This window comes from Watersipora subatra, chromosome 2 (assembly GCF_963576615.1).
Source record: "Watersipora subatra chromosome 2, tzWatSuba1.1, whole genome shotgun sequence".
In the NCBI taxonomy this organism is placed as follows: domain Eukaryota; kingdom Metazoa; phylum Bryozoa; class Gymnolaemata; order Cheilostomatida; family Watersiporidae; genus Watersipora; species Watersipora subatra.
The window spans coordinates 45,592,205-45,609,106 of record NC_088709.1 but is presented as its reverse complement, the minus strand read 5'-3'; the positions used below and the strand labels follow the sequence as shown (position 1 = coordinate 45,609,106).

General features: G+C 36.3%; 2 protein-coding genes across 2 annotated transcripts in view; both read left to right on the top strand.

Moving 5' to 3' along the window:
* The window catches only part of LOC137388778 (uncharacterized), a 41,074-nt gene extending 40,047 nt beyond the window's left edge, over positions 1–1,027 (top strand). Inside the window, exon 10 of the mRNA XM_068075228.1 lies at positions 797–1,027. Coding sequence (XP_067931329.1) covers positions 797–940 — 144 coding nt within the window. The 3' untranslated portion in view covers positions 941–1,027. The remainder of the gene's footprint in view (positions 1–796) is intronic.
* Positions 1,028–3,257: 2,230 nt separating this feature from the next.
* The window catches only part of LOC137387470 (uncharacterized), a 29,482-nt gene continuing 15,837 nt past the window's right edge, over positions 3,258–16,902 (top strand). Inside the window, exons 1-3 of the mRNA XM_068073900.1 lie at positions 3,258–3,445; positions 11,672–11,815; positions 14,496–14,619. Of these exons, the coding sequence (XP_067930001.1) occupies positions 11,711–11,815; positions 14,496–14,619 (229 nt within the window). The 5' untranslated portion in view covers positions 3,258–3,445; positions 11,672–11,710. The remainder of the gene's footprint in view (positions 3,446–11,671; positions 11,816–14,495; positions 14,620–16,902) is intronic.

Genomic DNA, 16,902 nt, shown 5'->3' with positions numbered 1-16,902 from the left:
TGACCGATAGAGTTATCACACTTTCAATGAAGTTGTTACACTCTGTTTTTGTTATTAACCATAGAAAACAAGATCAATGCCTACACCAGAGTTGATGGAATAAAACTGAGTAGTCCACTTGTATAGAAAAGACGTTTGTGCCTAAAACGAGAAAATAGCTTGGGCTCCAAAGCGCTTGACTCTATAGCAAGGGTAGTTAGTGCTGGTTGCCTAATTTTATTCACCAAGTTTGTTTAGCGATTTGGTGATGACCAAAGTTACCGTACTTTCCAGACTATTAGCCGCTACTTTTTTCTGATGATTTGAGCCATGCGGCTTATATAAGGGTGTGGCTATTCTGTGGATTTTTTTTGACCGCTAGGGAGCATTAACCATAATCTACGGTTAGTGCGCATTTAACGATGAATAAAAATACAACAATGAAAGAAACAACGCCTAACGATACTGTTCCGTTAGGTGCTAGGTTAAAAAGTGTCGATTAAAACGAAACAGCACCGTTAGACACTGTTCCATTTTTAACAGCAAAGTTGCCTCCGTGTTAAAAAGCACCATCCTGAGTTCTGCGGCCTATACAAAGGTGCGGCTTATATATTGTTTTATTATTGGTTTTTGGAAAATAAAGCAGATGCGGCTTATATAGGGGTGCGGTTTATAGTCCGAAAAGTACGGTAGATATTTTAGAATTGTCACCAGCTGCAAATATATCAGTTTATCAATTTTATTTATGTAATAAAATTAATATTAATAATAAATTTTGTCGATAACTCTAAAAACTAGATATGTTTAACATTTTCAGGAAAAGTGGTTGCTCTGTAAAGAAAGCACTACTAATGAAACAGAGCTTCCTCTGAAAGAGGATGTTGGTGTTGGGCCAAAAGCTAATGGAAACGGCAGCCATGATGCTCAAAGGCAACTCAATACTGAAACCAGTGAACCCTGAATAAACATGTTTTATTATTTAAGGAAGGCTTTTTGAGAACAAGAATTGCTAAAAGGCAGAAACTGTTTATTACATTTAAAATCATGATTTTCTTCTGTTGAGCTTATGTACTTCTTTAATTGCTCTGAAAAGCATCATAAAAATACAAGTGAGTATAATATACAACAAGTAAGTATAACATACAAGTAAGTATAACATACAGCAAGTAGGTATAGCGTACAACAAGTAAGTATAACATACAACAAGTAGGTATAACATACAGCAAGTAAGTATAACATACAGCAAGTAAGTATAACATACAGCAAGTAAGTATAACATACAACAAGTAAGTATAAAAAGAATGATGTATCGTAAACAAAGGGAAGTCTGCCTGATAGTCATTTCATGCTGTATATACTGCCTTGAATACTCATGTCAGATATTTTAACTACCAGACATTGTCTACAGCTATTAGTAAACCCAAATGCTGCCGCACTGTATTTGTGTTTTATCAACAAGTCTTTTTTGTTATCTCCATGTTTAGTCATGATTTAAGTTTATTGGAAAGATCACTCGGTGAATTGTGAGTAAATTGTATTCAAAATACAATCAGCCTGTTGTAAATAGTTGTGATGAAATATTAACAGTTCTGACTCAGATTCTACCACATGATGTTGAGTAATGCAAAGGCATAACTGTCCATCCGAACTTAACTAAAATAAAATTGAAATTATCAAAAGTGTAGAGACAGCACTCAAGCTGGGTTACAAGTAGTAACTGCTTGTACCTTGCTAATTACTAATACACTCGCCTCACTCGGGCTTCATTCGAGTGTAAGTGGGATTACCGGAGAACCTGGAAGTACCCATTTATGCCGTAAAATATACAACAAAATTTTAGGCGCAAATCCACTGTTTTCAAGATGTCTTAAAACTACTCTGACCAAATATTCTGGCCAGCTGAGCTTAGCGACAAGTAAGCCAGCATTAAACTGAAGAAGCTTGTGTGTGAGCCTTTTATACCGCCAAAGCTCCTTTTGGGGGTTGAGATCCATGTATTGGTTGGTTGTGTCTTGCAAGCTGATTGGTCACTTTTATAAATTAAGTAATTAAGTTTGCTGAATTTTTTAGCATGTCTAAATAATATTAAATATAATAACTTAAATTTTTAGCTGATAAGGGATGTCTGTAATAGATATTGTGACAGTCTTTCGTCAGACTCCTATTTCCTAAGCGAGTCGTCTTCCCATTTAAGAGTTCCCATGTTCAGAGAGCCGATCCAGTTTTGTATTTAACATCATGTGTATGTCTTGTTTCATTCTGGCCACTCTCAGTTCTAGTCATGATACTCCAGATTCCTTCCCTTTCCTGCTTTTTTGTGATAATTCTCTGAGGTGGGAAACAACTCCAAGTTTTAGGCAAGTTCTACATGTAAAAAATTTATCAATTAGTGTCGCACCACTGTTCTTTGATGTTTTCTCACTAGAAGGAATGTCAGTGATCTCTTGTCAACGATATGAGGTAGTATAGGTTAGCTCTTCATTCTCTATCATAGCACCTACCTGGGAAGTCAGATTCCAGCTCTGCATGTCTCGTATGCATGTCCAAGTACCAACTTATACACTTGCATTTTTAAAACTGGAAGTGTGGTAATAAAACCAAACCATGTAGTACTCATTACATAATCTCTGAACGTCATTACTATCTCCTATAAAACTAACTTCACATGAGATAATTCATGAGAAGTTTTCTGCCGACTGGGTATGCTTTCAGCGTCACCTTATCTGAAGCTGAAAAAGCAGGACTAGCAAAGGCCACCAGCGCCATTTGGTAGGGTCACCATCCATTCCTAAGAGTGTTTGGTTCATATTTGCATCACATGTACCTTACTCCCAGTTCACTCCATTGCTCTTCTTGATTGCATCTAGTTGAGAATTAATGAAAATCCGTTTTACTTGTCTATTTTTTAAGCATGAAAAAATGTCTAGGCTGTGTGTGATAAATGAAATTGTTAATTGTCCAGTTGGTTCCATTGGAGGAAGCAACAGCGGTAAGGGCAGACAACCAACAGCCGAGTGCAAGAGTAAGATGTGTTTCCTCCGTGTAAAAGCCCCGATAATCACCGACATACGACGAGAACAGTTGGCCTTCGCCACCATTTAGGAGACTGACCAATACTATAGGAAATCTATGACCCCTCTATGACAGCCATTTCCTAACGGGCTTCTGCCAAGTGAAAATTAAGAATAAGAGTTGTCTGCTCTTAGTTGAACTCATTTGACCTTTCATTTTTATTGGTCCCATTTTGTAACGTTATTTGGCTGAGCTTGCGCTAGATAAGTAGTATGCGATGATGGGTGGAATGTAAATTAATGCTAATAAGCTATTGATAGGCTTTATAACACAAGGAAACTGTTTTTTTAATTTTGAAAGCGAAAGACTACTAAGCTGAGCGTCAGAAATATTTCATCGCTACTCACAGTTTAGCAAGGGTTCATCAGTTTGGTTTGGTTCGCTTTGACTTCTGGTAAGTTGAAATGGAACAGATCGTTAATTCCTGCATTTTGCGGTGCATGCAGGATATTTTGTTGATATGTTTTTTGCTTTTAGTTATAGAACCTTTTATCTAATGCCTTGACATACTATTCAGGCATCTAACTGGCGTGGGCATAATTTATTATTGTTTGATTGCTCAACTACTACCGCAACAGTAAGCTTCTCATACATTGCTGTCACACAAAAACTGAACAACAAACTTGCTACTTTATTGTATGTGTGAATTAGGTTAGCTTTAGCATGAAACACTTCGCAATTTTACCGGTATGTAGCAATAGATAAACGTGCTTCTCACTCAAGTTGGGTGGTTATTTTCTAGCCTCTTTACTGAATATAGACTTTGTAAGTTCTTTTGCAAATTGATAAAGATTATTCCTGTGTTATCAGCAAGCGATTTATAGCAATATTGAAACAGTTGCTAAATGAGATTTAGAAAATAATGACATATACTTTAGTGATTGATTGGTGAGTGTAAAGGGACGCATTTAAGCTTATATTTTAACATGGGCCTATTGGCTGAAAGATTACACATGGGCTAGGCTCACATACAAAAAGGATGCAAGGAATATGTTTTTTTTCTTCTGCTAATTGCCGGTAGTAGCCTATAGATCGTAGGCCTAATACGCTCACAGTTATCTATAGAAGCAGTGAATTTAAGACTAGACAGTAAAAGTATCATTGCCCATTAATTATTAGGCAATGATTTCCAAATTAATTGCCCATTCGTTGTTGCCAAATAACATATATTGAACTTATTTGTGTATAGAATCAACTGCTCAGACATCTTGATTCCAATTACAAGTATGTGCAAATAAGCTTGTCTCATTATGTTTGTACTAGTACCATTACAGTCTAGTGCGCTGTGAGCGATTGACCAGTGTGCCAATAAAGTGCAGAGAATAAGTATGTGTACAATTATTCAGATACGTTGGTAGGCGGTTGATTAATGCAGTCGCTATAGTGTCGGGCTGCTAAACCAAATGTCAGAAGTTTGAAACTCGTACTAGGCAATCTTTTATCCCCTGTAAGGTTCCCTGGCTTTGTGCATAAGAACAGACATGGCACTTATTGTGTTTTTCATTATTTTAAACTCGGAATTTTTATTCTTCAAATTTTACAATTAATCTTTAAATAATTTGAAAGGATTTGATTGTTTTAGTTATGCCGACCTTGGTGTACTACCCTATTTCCTACATGTATATCATACCTGATTGTTAAATGAAACTTTGGTTTCCCTGCTTCCTTTCAGATTTATTCATGCCTAACACATTTCCTAATCAAACTATGCACAATACTATAGGGACCACCTAATTTTGATTCACTACTTAATTTTAAGGCTGTTACACATTGAGGCATAGAAAGAACAAGTTTATACAGATGCTGTTATAAATCTTCAAAAGATAACCATTGTTCATTTTACATAGCTTTTTCTGGAAGTGTATGATGACTGATGCATTATGAGCAATCAATTTTATTGTTAGCTGGAGTAGAGTGATTGCACATAGTTCAACTTGGACTAGTGACTGATATGATTCTAATGACTAAGTTATTAGAATCATATCAGTCATTCATATCAGTATAATAATATACTGATATGAGGTGCCCACTAAGTGCCCACGCTATTCAGCTACTTCCAATATAACTAACCTGTTAATTTGCGATTAGTTACCTTGAGAGATTTGTTTCTTTTGATGGTATAGGGATAAGATGGCTTGTTTTGGAGGTGAATTACTATCTCCCATCATGGCATGTTCAAACTGATGGTTGACACAGGTGGTATCATTGCTGCCATCATTTGCCAGTTGAGCATTGCGACTGCTTTAAACTCTGTGCACATTACTCAACAATCTGTAAGACTTTAATGTAAACCCAATCGACCAATCAATGAAAAAAATTTGATCACGAGACTATCAAAAGCTTAGCGAACATACAATCAAATTTTATTACTACATTCAGTGTACGTAATTATGTGCGTCACTCAATACATCTGACATTAGCAAATGATAGTTCTATTGAATGGTTAGGTGTATACACTGTCAATAAATTTTGGTTCATTAGCATAGGTCTCTAAAAACACTACTTGCTACCCATGCTTCCAAAAGTTGTTCTTCTCTGCCTCCTTTGATACACGAAAATGCATACAACTACAAAGAAGATGGGGCTCTACAAAGGATCATTTGATGAATGAAAAAGGTAATTTTCAAACAATTCAACTGCTGGAATTGATATTCGGTTTGGATTCAACATGTACATTGTTATTGTTGCCATTCATATCAAATTAAATTTTTAACATAGAAATGTAAAAACTGATTTTTTGAAGATAGATTATCCCCAAAGTGATTAAAGATCATTGCTATAAACACCCGGAACAGGTTAACATCTGTTGCTAGTTCATAAACCTACTTTGGTTTCATGATTGGTTTTATGAAACTTTTTTTATACAATTTCTCCGAGATCCATCCGTAGTTATATCTTTAAAGGAACTACAAATACATTGAATAATGTGTTTCGCTCTTGAAAATGTAATAATAGTCGAGGTCAAACATACTTCACAGAGGGCAACCTTGGACGAACTCCTTCCATTACAGACATTCTGATGTGTTACTGCGTCAACAAATGCCAAGCAACACTCTTGAGACATTTGTGTATTAATTATGTTATTTATATGACAATTTTTAAGCTTTTTAGTCTTAAAATCTGTCAAGTTGTGTTTCTTATCTTTTCTCAAAGTAGTTTCACAATACAAGATAATCGACCGAAGGGTATAGCATATCTTATGCTAAGATGAGCATAAAATCCCCACAAGAATGACATCCATGTATATTCAAAATCACCTGATTTATGTAAAGTATGCATCTTGTCAATGAACTATTATTCCAATCTCTAAATAAAGCACTTAAGTTGAGTGATTGACGTAGAGTGACACAACATCTTTATATCAATGACTTTATAACATTTTTTAACATAACAGCTCAACACCTTCTTAGTAATTGTAGAAGGGCTGTTAAATCTTGTTAGCATTGAAGGAGAAACAGTAGGATCTACAATACAAACAGTTACCTTGGGGAAGCTAAGATAAGAAGGGATGTCTCTTACCAATTGTGTTTTTGTTACCACTGATGGGGCTCCAGCAATGATTGGCAAGGAGTGGAGATTGTTAGGGCGGTTGAAAGACAAAATTGCTAGCCCTTCATTGTATAATCCATCGAACACTGTTGTGTGGCAAGTTCAATGGAGATTTTCTCATGTTGATGACAGATGCAATGAAGATGATCAACTATTTCAAGGGCAAATCAACATTTTATCACAGGAAGCCAAGGCAGTTTCTAAGAGCTATCGATGTCCAGAATGATGAGCTACTCACCCACTTTAATGTGCATTGGCTCAGTAAAGAAAATGCTTTTAGTATAATGTGGCGGTTACGAGAAGACTTGCCTGTGTTTTTTAAAAAATGTGGCTCAAGCTCAGATGTTTGTTAACATGCTAAAAAGTGAAGACCGCGTGGCTGATATGGCTTTCCTGGTTGACATCTGCGGATACCTCAACACACTCAATTTGAAATTGCAATGGAATGACCAATCAATAGTTGACCTTCATTCAGCTGTGAAGTCCTTTGGTCTGCAGCCTTCGTTATTCACAAGTGACATTTGAGCAGATATGATGCACTTTCCTTGCCTTTAGTTATTGCGAGATGAAAAGAAGAGCATTAATGTCCAACGGCGACTGTGACCATATCAACAACCTGAGTCGGATTTAAGGCATTTGGTGACTTTGACAAGTTAAAAAAGTTGACTCAGCTCAAAAAAGCGCCTTTGATTGCTAAAATAGATGGGGGTTGGGCATTGGCCATAGGTGAACTTCCTCTTGACTTGTCAATGGCTGCCATGTCGATAGAACTGTGTGGCCTGCAAGCTACAGAGAATATCTAAGCCCTATAGTTTTGAGCTAAAGCTGCAACAAAGGCATTGTATCCTAACATGAATCAACTAGTACTTTGGCTGTGTACAATGTTCTTATCAACACATCTATGCGAGTTCAAAATAAACCTTATTAAATCTAAGCATCGATCTGTCCTCATGCAAGACCACCTTCATCAATTAATGAGATTTTGCATGTACCCAGATGAAACCAAACTACGGAAAGATTTTGAGCGCTAAAACCCAATTTCATGCTAGTCATTAGAATTTTGGTGCAGGTCTGTACTTTGTGTGCATGACATTATCGTATGTATAATTACATATTTTTGATGTATTTTAGGGTATATGCATCATTTATAATAATCACACTTTCGATTGACTTGAACATTTTAATCGCGATCAAGTTTTATCGATTTTAATCTTGAACCATCCTGACAATAAGATCACCTCAAGCATAAAAACAATCACAAATGATTGAAAAAATACCAATATTTTTAGATAAAATCCACAAAAAAACTTAGTGTAAATTCAACTTGAACTTTGTCAACACCAATACCATGGCCATTTGGTGTACTGTGTGAGATTGTCAGATGTGCTCATAAAGCACAGATAATAAGTCACAATAATTCTCTATTTGGCTCAGGTGGGTAGACTCATGGGTGGCAAAGTTGAATGTCGTGTGTTCATAACCAGTACGCTGCAATCTTGTTTCCCAGCCTCTAACTTTGTCTTCAGACAATCACGGCTCTTATTATAATAAAGATTCTAGCTAGTCTCGTAGTGATAATATTGCTTGTATTGTATTGCTGAAGTTCCTTAGCAACTTGTACCTGGAAAATTGGGTGTGTTAAGAATACACCCTCTATCATATTTGATAGTAATATTAGATTAGATAAATGCTCGGTGTTGCACGGGTACTAATAAAAAAGTTTTTGCACAAAAATTCAACATTTATTTACCATCCAACTTTTAAATGGAAGGTGTTTGTTTATTTCTGTATGTGCTATAAGTTCAACTAAGGTTATGCTATATGTACATATACAGTGCACATCGGGTTACGATGTTCCTGTTTCAGTCTTTGTCGCCATACGGTGTGGAACAGGTTTTTTCATCCCTTTACTAATTTTTCATCCCTTTGTTTTCACCATACGACATCAACAAAAATATTTTTCGCAATCCAAATTTGGCAATCTGTGAATATGTCGAAATCACGATGATGCCGATATGCTATGCGCCAAAATTTCTTCTGTTTGAAATGCTTGAAAGAAGTTCGATGCTCACTCACTCTTTTAGTTGAGCATTCTTTGTGTTTTGCAAATGCTTGATGAAACGAAAATTAGAGAAAAGTAAGTGAAGGTGAAATTTTATGGTGCAGTCTAGTGTTTAATGTAATATTTACTATGAACTTTAAGTCCTTATATGTATATAACTATATATATATATATATATATATATATATATATATATATATATATATATATTACTCCAAATAGCTAGCCCTTGGTTCTAAGATTGATAACAGCGTTCAAGGAAGAAGTGAAAAAATGATTTTATTACAATAAAAATTTTATTGCAGATCATAACCACTAAATACACTGAAGTTACTGTAGGTAACTATAGCTATTAAGGTTAACATACTATTTTGTCGCTAATTTTTAATATGTACACTACATACATAAACTTCTGATGTTTTTTACCAGGAGCTGTTTCAATTACATAATTACTATAAGTTTCTATATCGATATTGGAATGAATTAATGTCATATGGCGGGGCTCCATTGTATTTGTAGCATTTTGAAGATTTCTGGGCACTTATTTTTCTTCTAGTAAAGCTTTTAGCACTCTAGCTGCAGCGCGAAGCTTTGGTATTTTAACCAATCTTCATTAAATATTGTCAAATGTAATAAGTATGTGCACAACTAATCCATTGTATAGTGCGTAAGCTGTGTGGCGTAGTGGCTAGCTCGCCTGTCTGTAGAACTGGAGGTTAGAAGTTCAAGTCCAGTGTTAAAAGGATTTTTCTTTCCTAAAACTTTATTGTTATAGCTGGACACTGGTACAACAGGACAACTTACAAGCACTGAGATGTATATTGATTAATTTAACAGTGCTTAAAAAATACTTGAACAAAAAACTGCTATGGTAATAATGCATTGCCGATAGTAGTGAGTTGGATGGATAGTCGGCTATATATATTAGTACAATAATTTGCGTACGCTATTGATTCGCTTTGTGGTTTTGCACAAGTACGTATGCTGAAAGGTTAGAAATTGTTCCAAGAGGAAATTACCCCTGATTAAATTAATGATGTCTATCCTGTGATCAGTGTTGGCGGAATGCGCAGACTTACTCACTGTCAGTCACACCTTTTCTCTTAGAATCTCTGAGGAAACAAATGTTTTTCTTTCCATTATTTTATTTGATAAATGACTTTACAACCAAATATTATCAGACACGAATGGGTTCCTCAACCTAGTGGTGCTGCTATGACTACACAGGGTGCTACTGGTGCTACTATGACTACACAGGGTGCTGGTGGTGCTGCTATGACTACACAGGACTGTCTCATGAACAGTTTTATTCCTGAATCACAATTTTTTGTTTAGTGATGCTTTTTTAAAAATGTGTGGATTTTGTCACAGTCCCAGATTTTTCAAGATTTGATTGTTGATTCTCATGAAACAGTATCTTAGAGGTATAAGATTTGAATAACGGCAGTGCAAAATGCACGTGTTAAAATTCCTTAACAATTAGTAAATACAGTTCAGGGTCACCATGATGACCCATGCACCATCTATTTCAGTTGTAATGTTCAAATGTGCATTTAAACTAGTGTTGGGCCGGTATCTAATTTAGTGCCGGATCGGATATCCTTGCTCATTTTTATCGGTTTTTCCGGTATCAGTATCCTCGGTATTTACCATCTTCGGTATCCTTTGCCAACTAAGAAAGTTCGGTATTGTCGGTACTATTGTTCGGTATGTGGTTATCAGTGTGTCTTTAAATTGTTTAAACTTTAAATCATAACTGTCTCGAACAATTTTTATCGTTGTGCAAAAAGTAGCCTGTGCAAAAAAAACATTCTTTAGTCAGCAGTATATTGTTACGGCAAAGAGACTCCTTGTTTTAGAAAGCCAACAAAGAAAGATGGAAATATAATTTTCATGATAGATGTTTTTATTGTTTATTCTATTAAAAATATCGTTATTGATACAAACGTTATGTATAATAAAGAACAGATAGATAATGGCGATGGGCTCTCTTTGTTAAATATACTGAAACAGTTTAAAAAAATCTTACTATCACATATTGTAATCAGGTAATGTAATCACATAATTATACGCAGTCCAATTAGAGTCCAGTCCCGTTAGAGTCTTTATACGTCCTCCCATCTGTGTAGAACTCCCAAACCTTCGAGGGTGGTGGCATTATCAATGTAACGTAATATAATAGTAGATACAGTAAGTGTGGAAATTTTCGTTGAATTTGTTCGCCAATGCATGCTGAGATTGGCATGTTCGTCATGAAGCGTTTTAAAAATCTCTCCGGATATCCGTATAACCATATACTGACAGGCTTTTACGGATAAATACCGATCATATCAAACCGGCCGCGGATACCTAGCTGACACTGAAAATGATTGGTTTCTTCAGATACCGAGAATCCCTCGGTATCGGTAAGAGCGGATAACCCAATACCGGCCCAACACTAATTTAAACTATAGAATTGCAATATTTTTATTGGTTTCAGATTGTATGAAACTACCATGCTGTCAGTGCCATGCGTGGTGAGAGACCGTCATATGTTATAACTATATGCTCAATTATTCTACATAGCGGCAAGGTGATCAAGTGGTACAATTGGTAGCGAATATCTCGGTTTGATTCCTGTGTGGGCAGTTTTTTCCTAACGCTTTTGGCGTGGCATCAGATGGGCACTGTTCTTATTATGTAAAGATTGCTCATATCTACAATAAGAAGAATTTGACCGAATGGCTATCATTATATGTCAATTAGACTTGTATGGTAGTTACAATAGTTCTATTTAGCTGGTACCAGTCCAAAGTGTTCAAAAATTGCACAAACAAATATATTTTCAGTTACCAAAACTCTGCTTTTATCACTATCAATTGCATGTATTAGTATTATTTATCTCTTCGCTTGATTGGTTACAAGCAAGAGTTGCCATGGTTACAAATCGGCTGATTATATTTTTCTTAATTCCATTGCCGGTGGGTAGTTAGTATTGTATAATCTATCCTCTCTTTGCTTTTCTAACAGATCTTACTAGTCTAATGGAAGAGACGATCTTCTCACAAAATGGATAATGCAGGGAATTCTATACCAGACGTTGACAACACAGCAGTTGACAGTTCGGTTGTAGTTGTCGGGGTAACAACTGACGCCAATCCAGCCACTCAACAGGTACACTTATCATCATTATTCTTATTGTTACTACTGTCATCGTCATCGCTATTTTAACCACTACTCCAAAGGTACTTTTGTTATGTATAAATTCTGTCACAGACTCTGTTTACCAAATATTGTTAATCTGTTTTTCTTCGGCTTGAGTTCTTCTGTGGAATTCTTTCTACGGTTCATCGAACCACAAGCGATGGTAGTCAACAAGCTTTTGTGTCTGTCATGCTTTGTTGTTGTCCTAACTCAACGTCAAACGCCAATAATGACCTGTAACCATTTCCTAGTAAACAGCTTTGTTTTTTAAATTCTTTACCTTCATCTCTCAACCATTTTTTCTTAAAACATGTCAGCCTTCAGCTATCACTTGTCGATAAACTGACGGCTTCTGGAAGCCAAAAGCCTTTTTTGAAACAGAAGCCTGGGCTCCGCAATGACTGGCGTATGTAGAGTAGCCACAGTTACAGTTGGCAGTGTTATTTTGATCGCACGGTTGTATCATATCTTTACACCAAGTCTCAAGATTTCTTCATCTACTTTGTTTCCATGACGCATATGACACGCATCATGCAGATTTGGAGTTGTGTTACCATGCGACTTGAGTATTTCTATGAACATTCGCATGATGCGGATTGACTTCGACGCCTTGTAAAAAAAGGGACGGAATTGTACGCTATAAGTTAATAATTAACGACGCGTGTGTTGAGCGACGCACAAACACGTGAAACTTGAGAAAGGATGACGGAAATATTAAAAATGTTTAAAATTTAATAGCTGGCGCGGTATTTTAATGCGCATCATTCGCATGTGATTTTTCCATCATTCGCAAGCATGATGGATTCGATAAAGTTATGAGAATCACAAAACCTGTTTGGGTTGCAGATTTATGCTGTTTCCATGAGGCGGTTATTTGCGGATCATAGACGTCATGGAAACAGTGATTATAAAGCCACAGAGCTGTTCTAACTATGCATGGCACCAAATAAGTGCTACCAAACATAAAGCTAGGCCAGTGATCGTTGGAGGAATTGGTTAGGTTAGTTCATTGTCCCTAGTTCAATGACACTTAGCAGCAAAGGGTGAAAATAGTTTTACGAGAACAACTGTTTCAGTCTACCAAACTAATACTATGAATTGACACTATGGCGATTCTTGTCAACTTTTTCAAGGTCAATGTCATTTTTCACAACTTAGCGAAACTTTCCTATCGTAAAAGAAGACACACAGGAAAACTGCTGACATGATATAGTTTGTAGACTGTTCTAATAGTGGAACAAACACAGCCAAACACTGTACAGGGTACATAGTAGTGAATGTATACTTTTATTTACAACCATGCTAAAGGATTCTTTATTTATATAACATACAGTTTGTTTACCGAAATAACTACTCATGCAGTAGTTATAAGAAATTGTATTCACCGTGCCAAGAGTGAATAATGCATGGAATTTCCAAATGCTTATCTTGTTGCTGCCCGACTGCAAACACGGGTTAGGAAGATTGGAACGGTTATTTGTGTGTGTATTGCGCTTGGACCTGTTTACTTCACCAATCTAGCTGGGCGGGTTTTTGTTTTCTAGGTAAACAAGTGTTACCCAGACTGTCTGTCTACCTGATTGTTTTTCATTTTCTCTTTTTTGCCTAAATCTTTTCTCTATGTACCTAGTACCTAGTACCTAGTACAATAAACTTGATGGTTGACTTGCAACAAAATTCACATTATAGTTATTTGGTATCATAAGATTCGTTATGTTTTGCTCTGCTGTTTGGTAGATGCAAAACATGTGGAAATGTGATTACAAACTCTTAAAAGCTCAAAAACGAATGATCAGTTAATCGCAGACATCACGTAAACGCCGTAGATTGGAATCCCTAGCCAAAACGGCTCAAATGGAACATAGTTGAACATTATGGCTTCTGTTTGCACTTTCATGCAACCTGATTCGTCAAAATATTTTCACAATCATGTTTCACTCATTCAATAAAACCATGTCTATTGTTCTTACGCGTCTATTTCATCACTATTGTCATGCTGTCACTTTGAGCACTGATATCTCAAAACCTACCACGCAGATTCGTTTAATTTTTTATTGTTAGCTCCAAGGAGCACATATCATCCTCTGCTGAACATGAGGAGCCTGTTTGTAACCTGTGATAGTCGAAAAATGCTGCAGAAATTGTTTGTGCTGTTTGGCAGGAAGTATGGGTCAAATGATCAGATTCCGACTAGGTGATTAGACCAGGCCGAAACGGAACTGTAAAGTAGGAGCATCTATATTTGATGAGGGCTTTCCAGTGGACCCTGAAATGCTTGTCATAAACTAGTGTTACGAGAAGTTTTATATTGAGCCTTTTATTGGCCTTTAATTTCATGTGATAACAGCCAGTGTCAAAACAATAACCACAATGTTTGAGTACGTCATCGAAACAAAGAGATTCCAAACCACAGCGTTTTTTTTTGTGATGGCTACGATTAACGGTTCGCTTTTTAGCTTTTAAGAGCTTGTAATCACATTTCCACGTATTTTGCACCTTCAACAAAGCAGAGTAAGACATGGTGAACATTTTGATACCAAATAGCTGTAATGTGAATTTTGTTGCAAGTAAAGCTTTAACAACATGCCTACAAAAAGTATTGACGGCGCATGACAGGAGAAACTGTTCTTTAGTTTCTGTATCTTTGTAGAATGCGGCAGAACCGGTAGCAGCAGAAGCCGATAAGGGAAAGTGCGTCTGCTGCTCGAGTCGAGGAACCTTTTGTATGAAGTTCAGGAGTTGCCTTGAAAGCTCTTACTTCAGTTTTACTTTGGGTAAGTTTAGTACCTCGTATTGTGCAGTTTCATTTTGGTAAGTTTAGTACCTCGTATTGTGCAGTTTCATTTTAGTAAGTTTAATACCTCAGACTGTGCAGTTTCATTTTAGTAAGTTGACTACCTCGTACTGTGCAGTTTCATTTTAGTAAGTTTAATACCTCGGACTGTGCAGTTTCATTTTAGTAAGTTGACTACCTCGTACTGTGCAGTTTCATTTTAGTAAGTTGACTACCTCGTACTGTGCAGTTTCATTTTGGTAAGTTTAGTACCTAGTATTGTGCAGTTTCATTTTGGTAAGTTTAGTACCTCGTACTGTTCAGTTTCATTTTAGTAAGTTTAGTACCTCATAATGTGCAGTTTCATTTTAGTAAGTTTATCACTGGCATGTTGCAGTCTTATCCTAAATAGGTTAACCACACGTTTTATGCAGTTTCACTTGGAGTAGGTTTATTTTTTCTGTTGAACAGTTTCACTTTGAGTAAGCTTATCCTTTTTATTGAACAGTTTCACTTTGAGTAAGCTTATCCTTTTTATTGAACAGTCTCACTTTGAGTAAGCTTATCCTTTTTATTGAAAAGTTTCACTTTGAGTAAGCTTATCCTTTTTATTGAACAGTTTCAGTTTGATTAGGTTTATAATTTTTATCGTATGGTTTTACTTTGTTAAAGTTAATCACTTGTATCGCACAGTTTTATTCTGCAAAGGTTATTCACCTGTATTGCGCGATTTCACTTTGTGTAGGTTATACACTTGTAGTGCACAGTTTCACTTTACAAAGGCTATTCACTTGTATGGCGCAGTTTCACTTTGTAAAAGTTAGGTAATCATTTGTATTGCGCAGTTTCACTTTGTAAAAGTTAGGTAATCATTTGTATTGCGCAGTTTCACTTTGTAAAAGTTAGTCTCTTGTTTCATTACTCATAATCATGGGTTCATTTCTATAAAATATTATCCTGAGTTGATCTACAGTCATGTGCAAAAGTCTGGTGGTTCAACTGACTGATGGTTTCTTTACCAAATAATGCCCTAGCACTTAGTGACATCTTACTTTGCATGCTTTTGATATATTTTTCTCCGTTCATCATGCCAAGTACAAAGTCAAGCCATCTAACCCCTGACGCCGTCATACAGCCCCAAACCATCACTGATGCAGGGTGCTTTACTGTGGGAGTAATACATCATGGTTTAAAAACTTATCCTGGTCTTCTTTTAACATACTGTAAACCAGAGAGGTTAGTAACACAAAAGGTGTTACTAACACATTCATTGGAAAAAAGCGCTCTCTTCCAATGGTCCACACTCCATGTCTTGTGCTGGCATGCCCACTTTAATTGATTGCGCCGTTGTCTAGTGGCTTCTTCCTTGCTTTGCAGCCCTTAAACCTGGCAGCAATTACGTGTATTCTATCGATAGATGGATGCACATTGACAGTGCTTGTTTCCTGCCTGTCTCTGATTAGTTTACTGCTAGACTTTTTACGGCCTGCCAAGGAAAGCCGCACTGGAGCGCTGTCTTCTCTACAAGTGCTCTTTTTTGGGCGACCAGCGCGTGGTTTATCTTCAGCACTGCCAGTCTCGTTGAATCTCTGGATAACACCAGATAGTCCTTGTCTTGAACAACCAACTATTTTGTCAATTTGTCACATAGAAACTTCTTCTTTATGAAGGAAAATAATGGTTGCTCGCTGTTCTGCGGTAGTTGTCAAAGTGAGGATGTTACTAATAGAAAGATTGTACGACGAATGCACAGATTGTTAAAAATTATTACTTTTATATCGTTAGGTACACAAAAATAGCAAAACTTCAAAGAATCTGCAACAATGGCTTGAAGAGATAGAAATATGATAATTACTTGTACTCATTTCCTGTTATTATTAAATACTAAACTTATTTGAGTGAGAGTATCATGTCCTTTAGGAAACTACACAATTGGAGTAAATTTTTTAATTCTGTTTTAAATGGCACCATCCTGAAGAGCAGTCTTTGAGAATTGAAATGTTACCTTGCTTTGTTATATTTGAAATAGTACTCTTTATTCTATTTGGAATTGAACTTTGAGTTCATGCAAATTCACAGGGCGGCTCCGTACTTTTGCACATGACTGTAGCTGGTTAGTTCACTGTCTTTACTAATGGTACGCTATTTAACCATAGTTTCTTTGTTTCTATTGGATCTCTTACTTACCTTAATAGATCTCTACCTTGCTTTAATAGATGTTGCATAATAGAGTAGATCGCAGTTCGGGACATGAATCCAATCATAGAGAAAAATCAAGTGACAG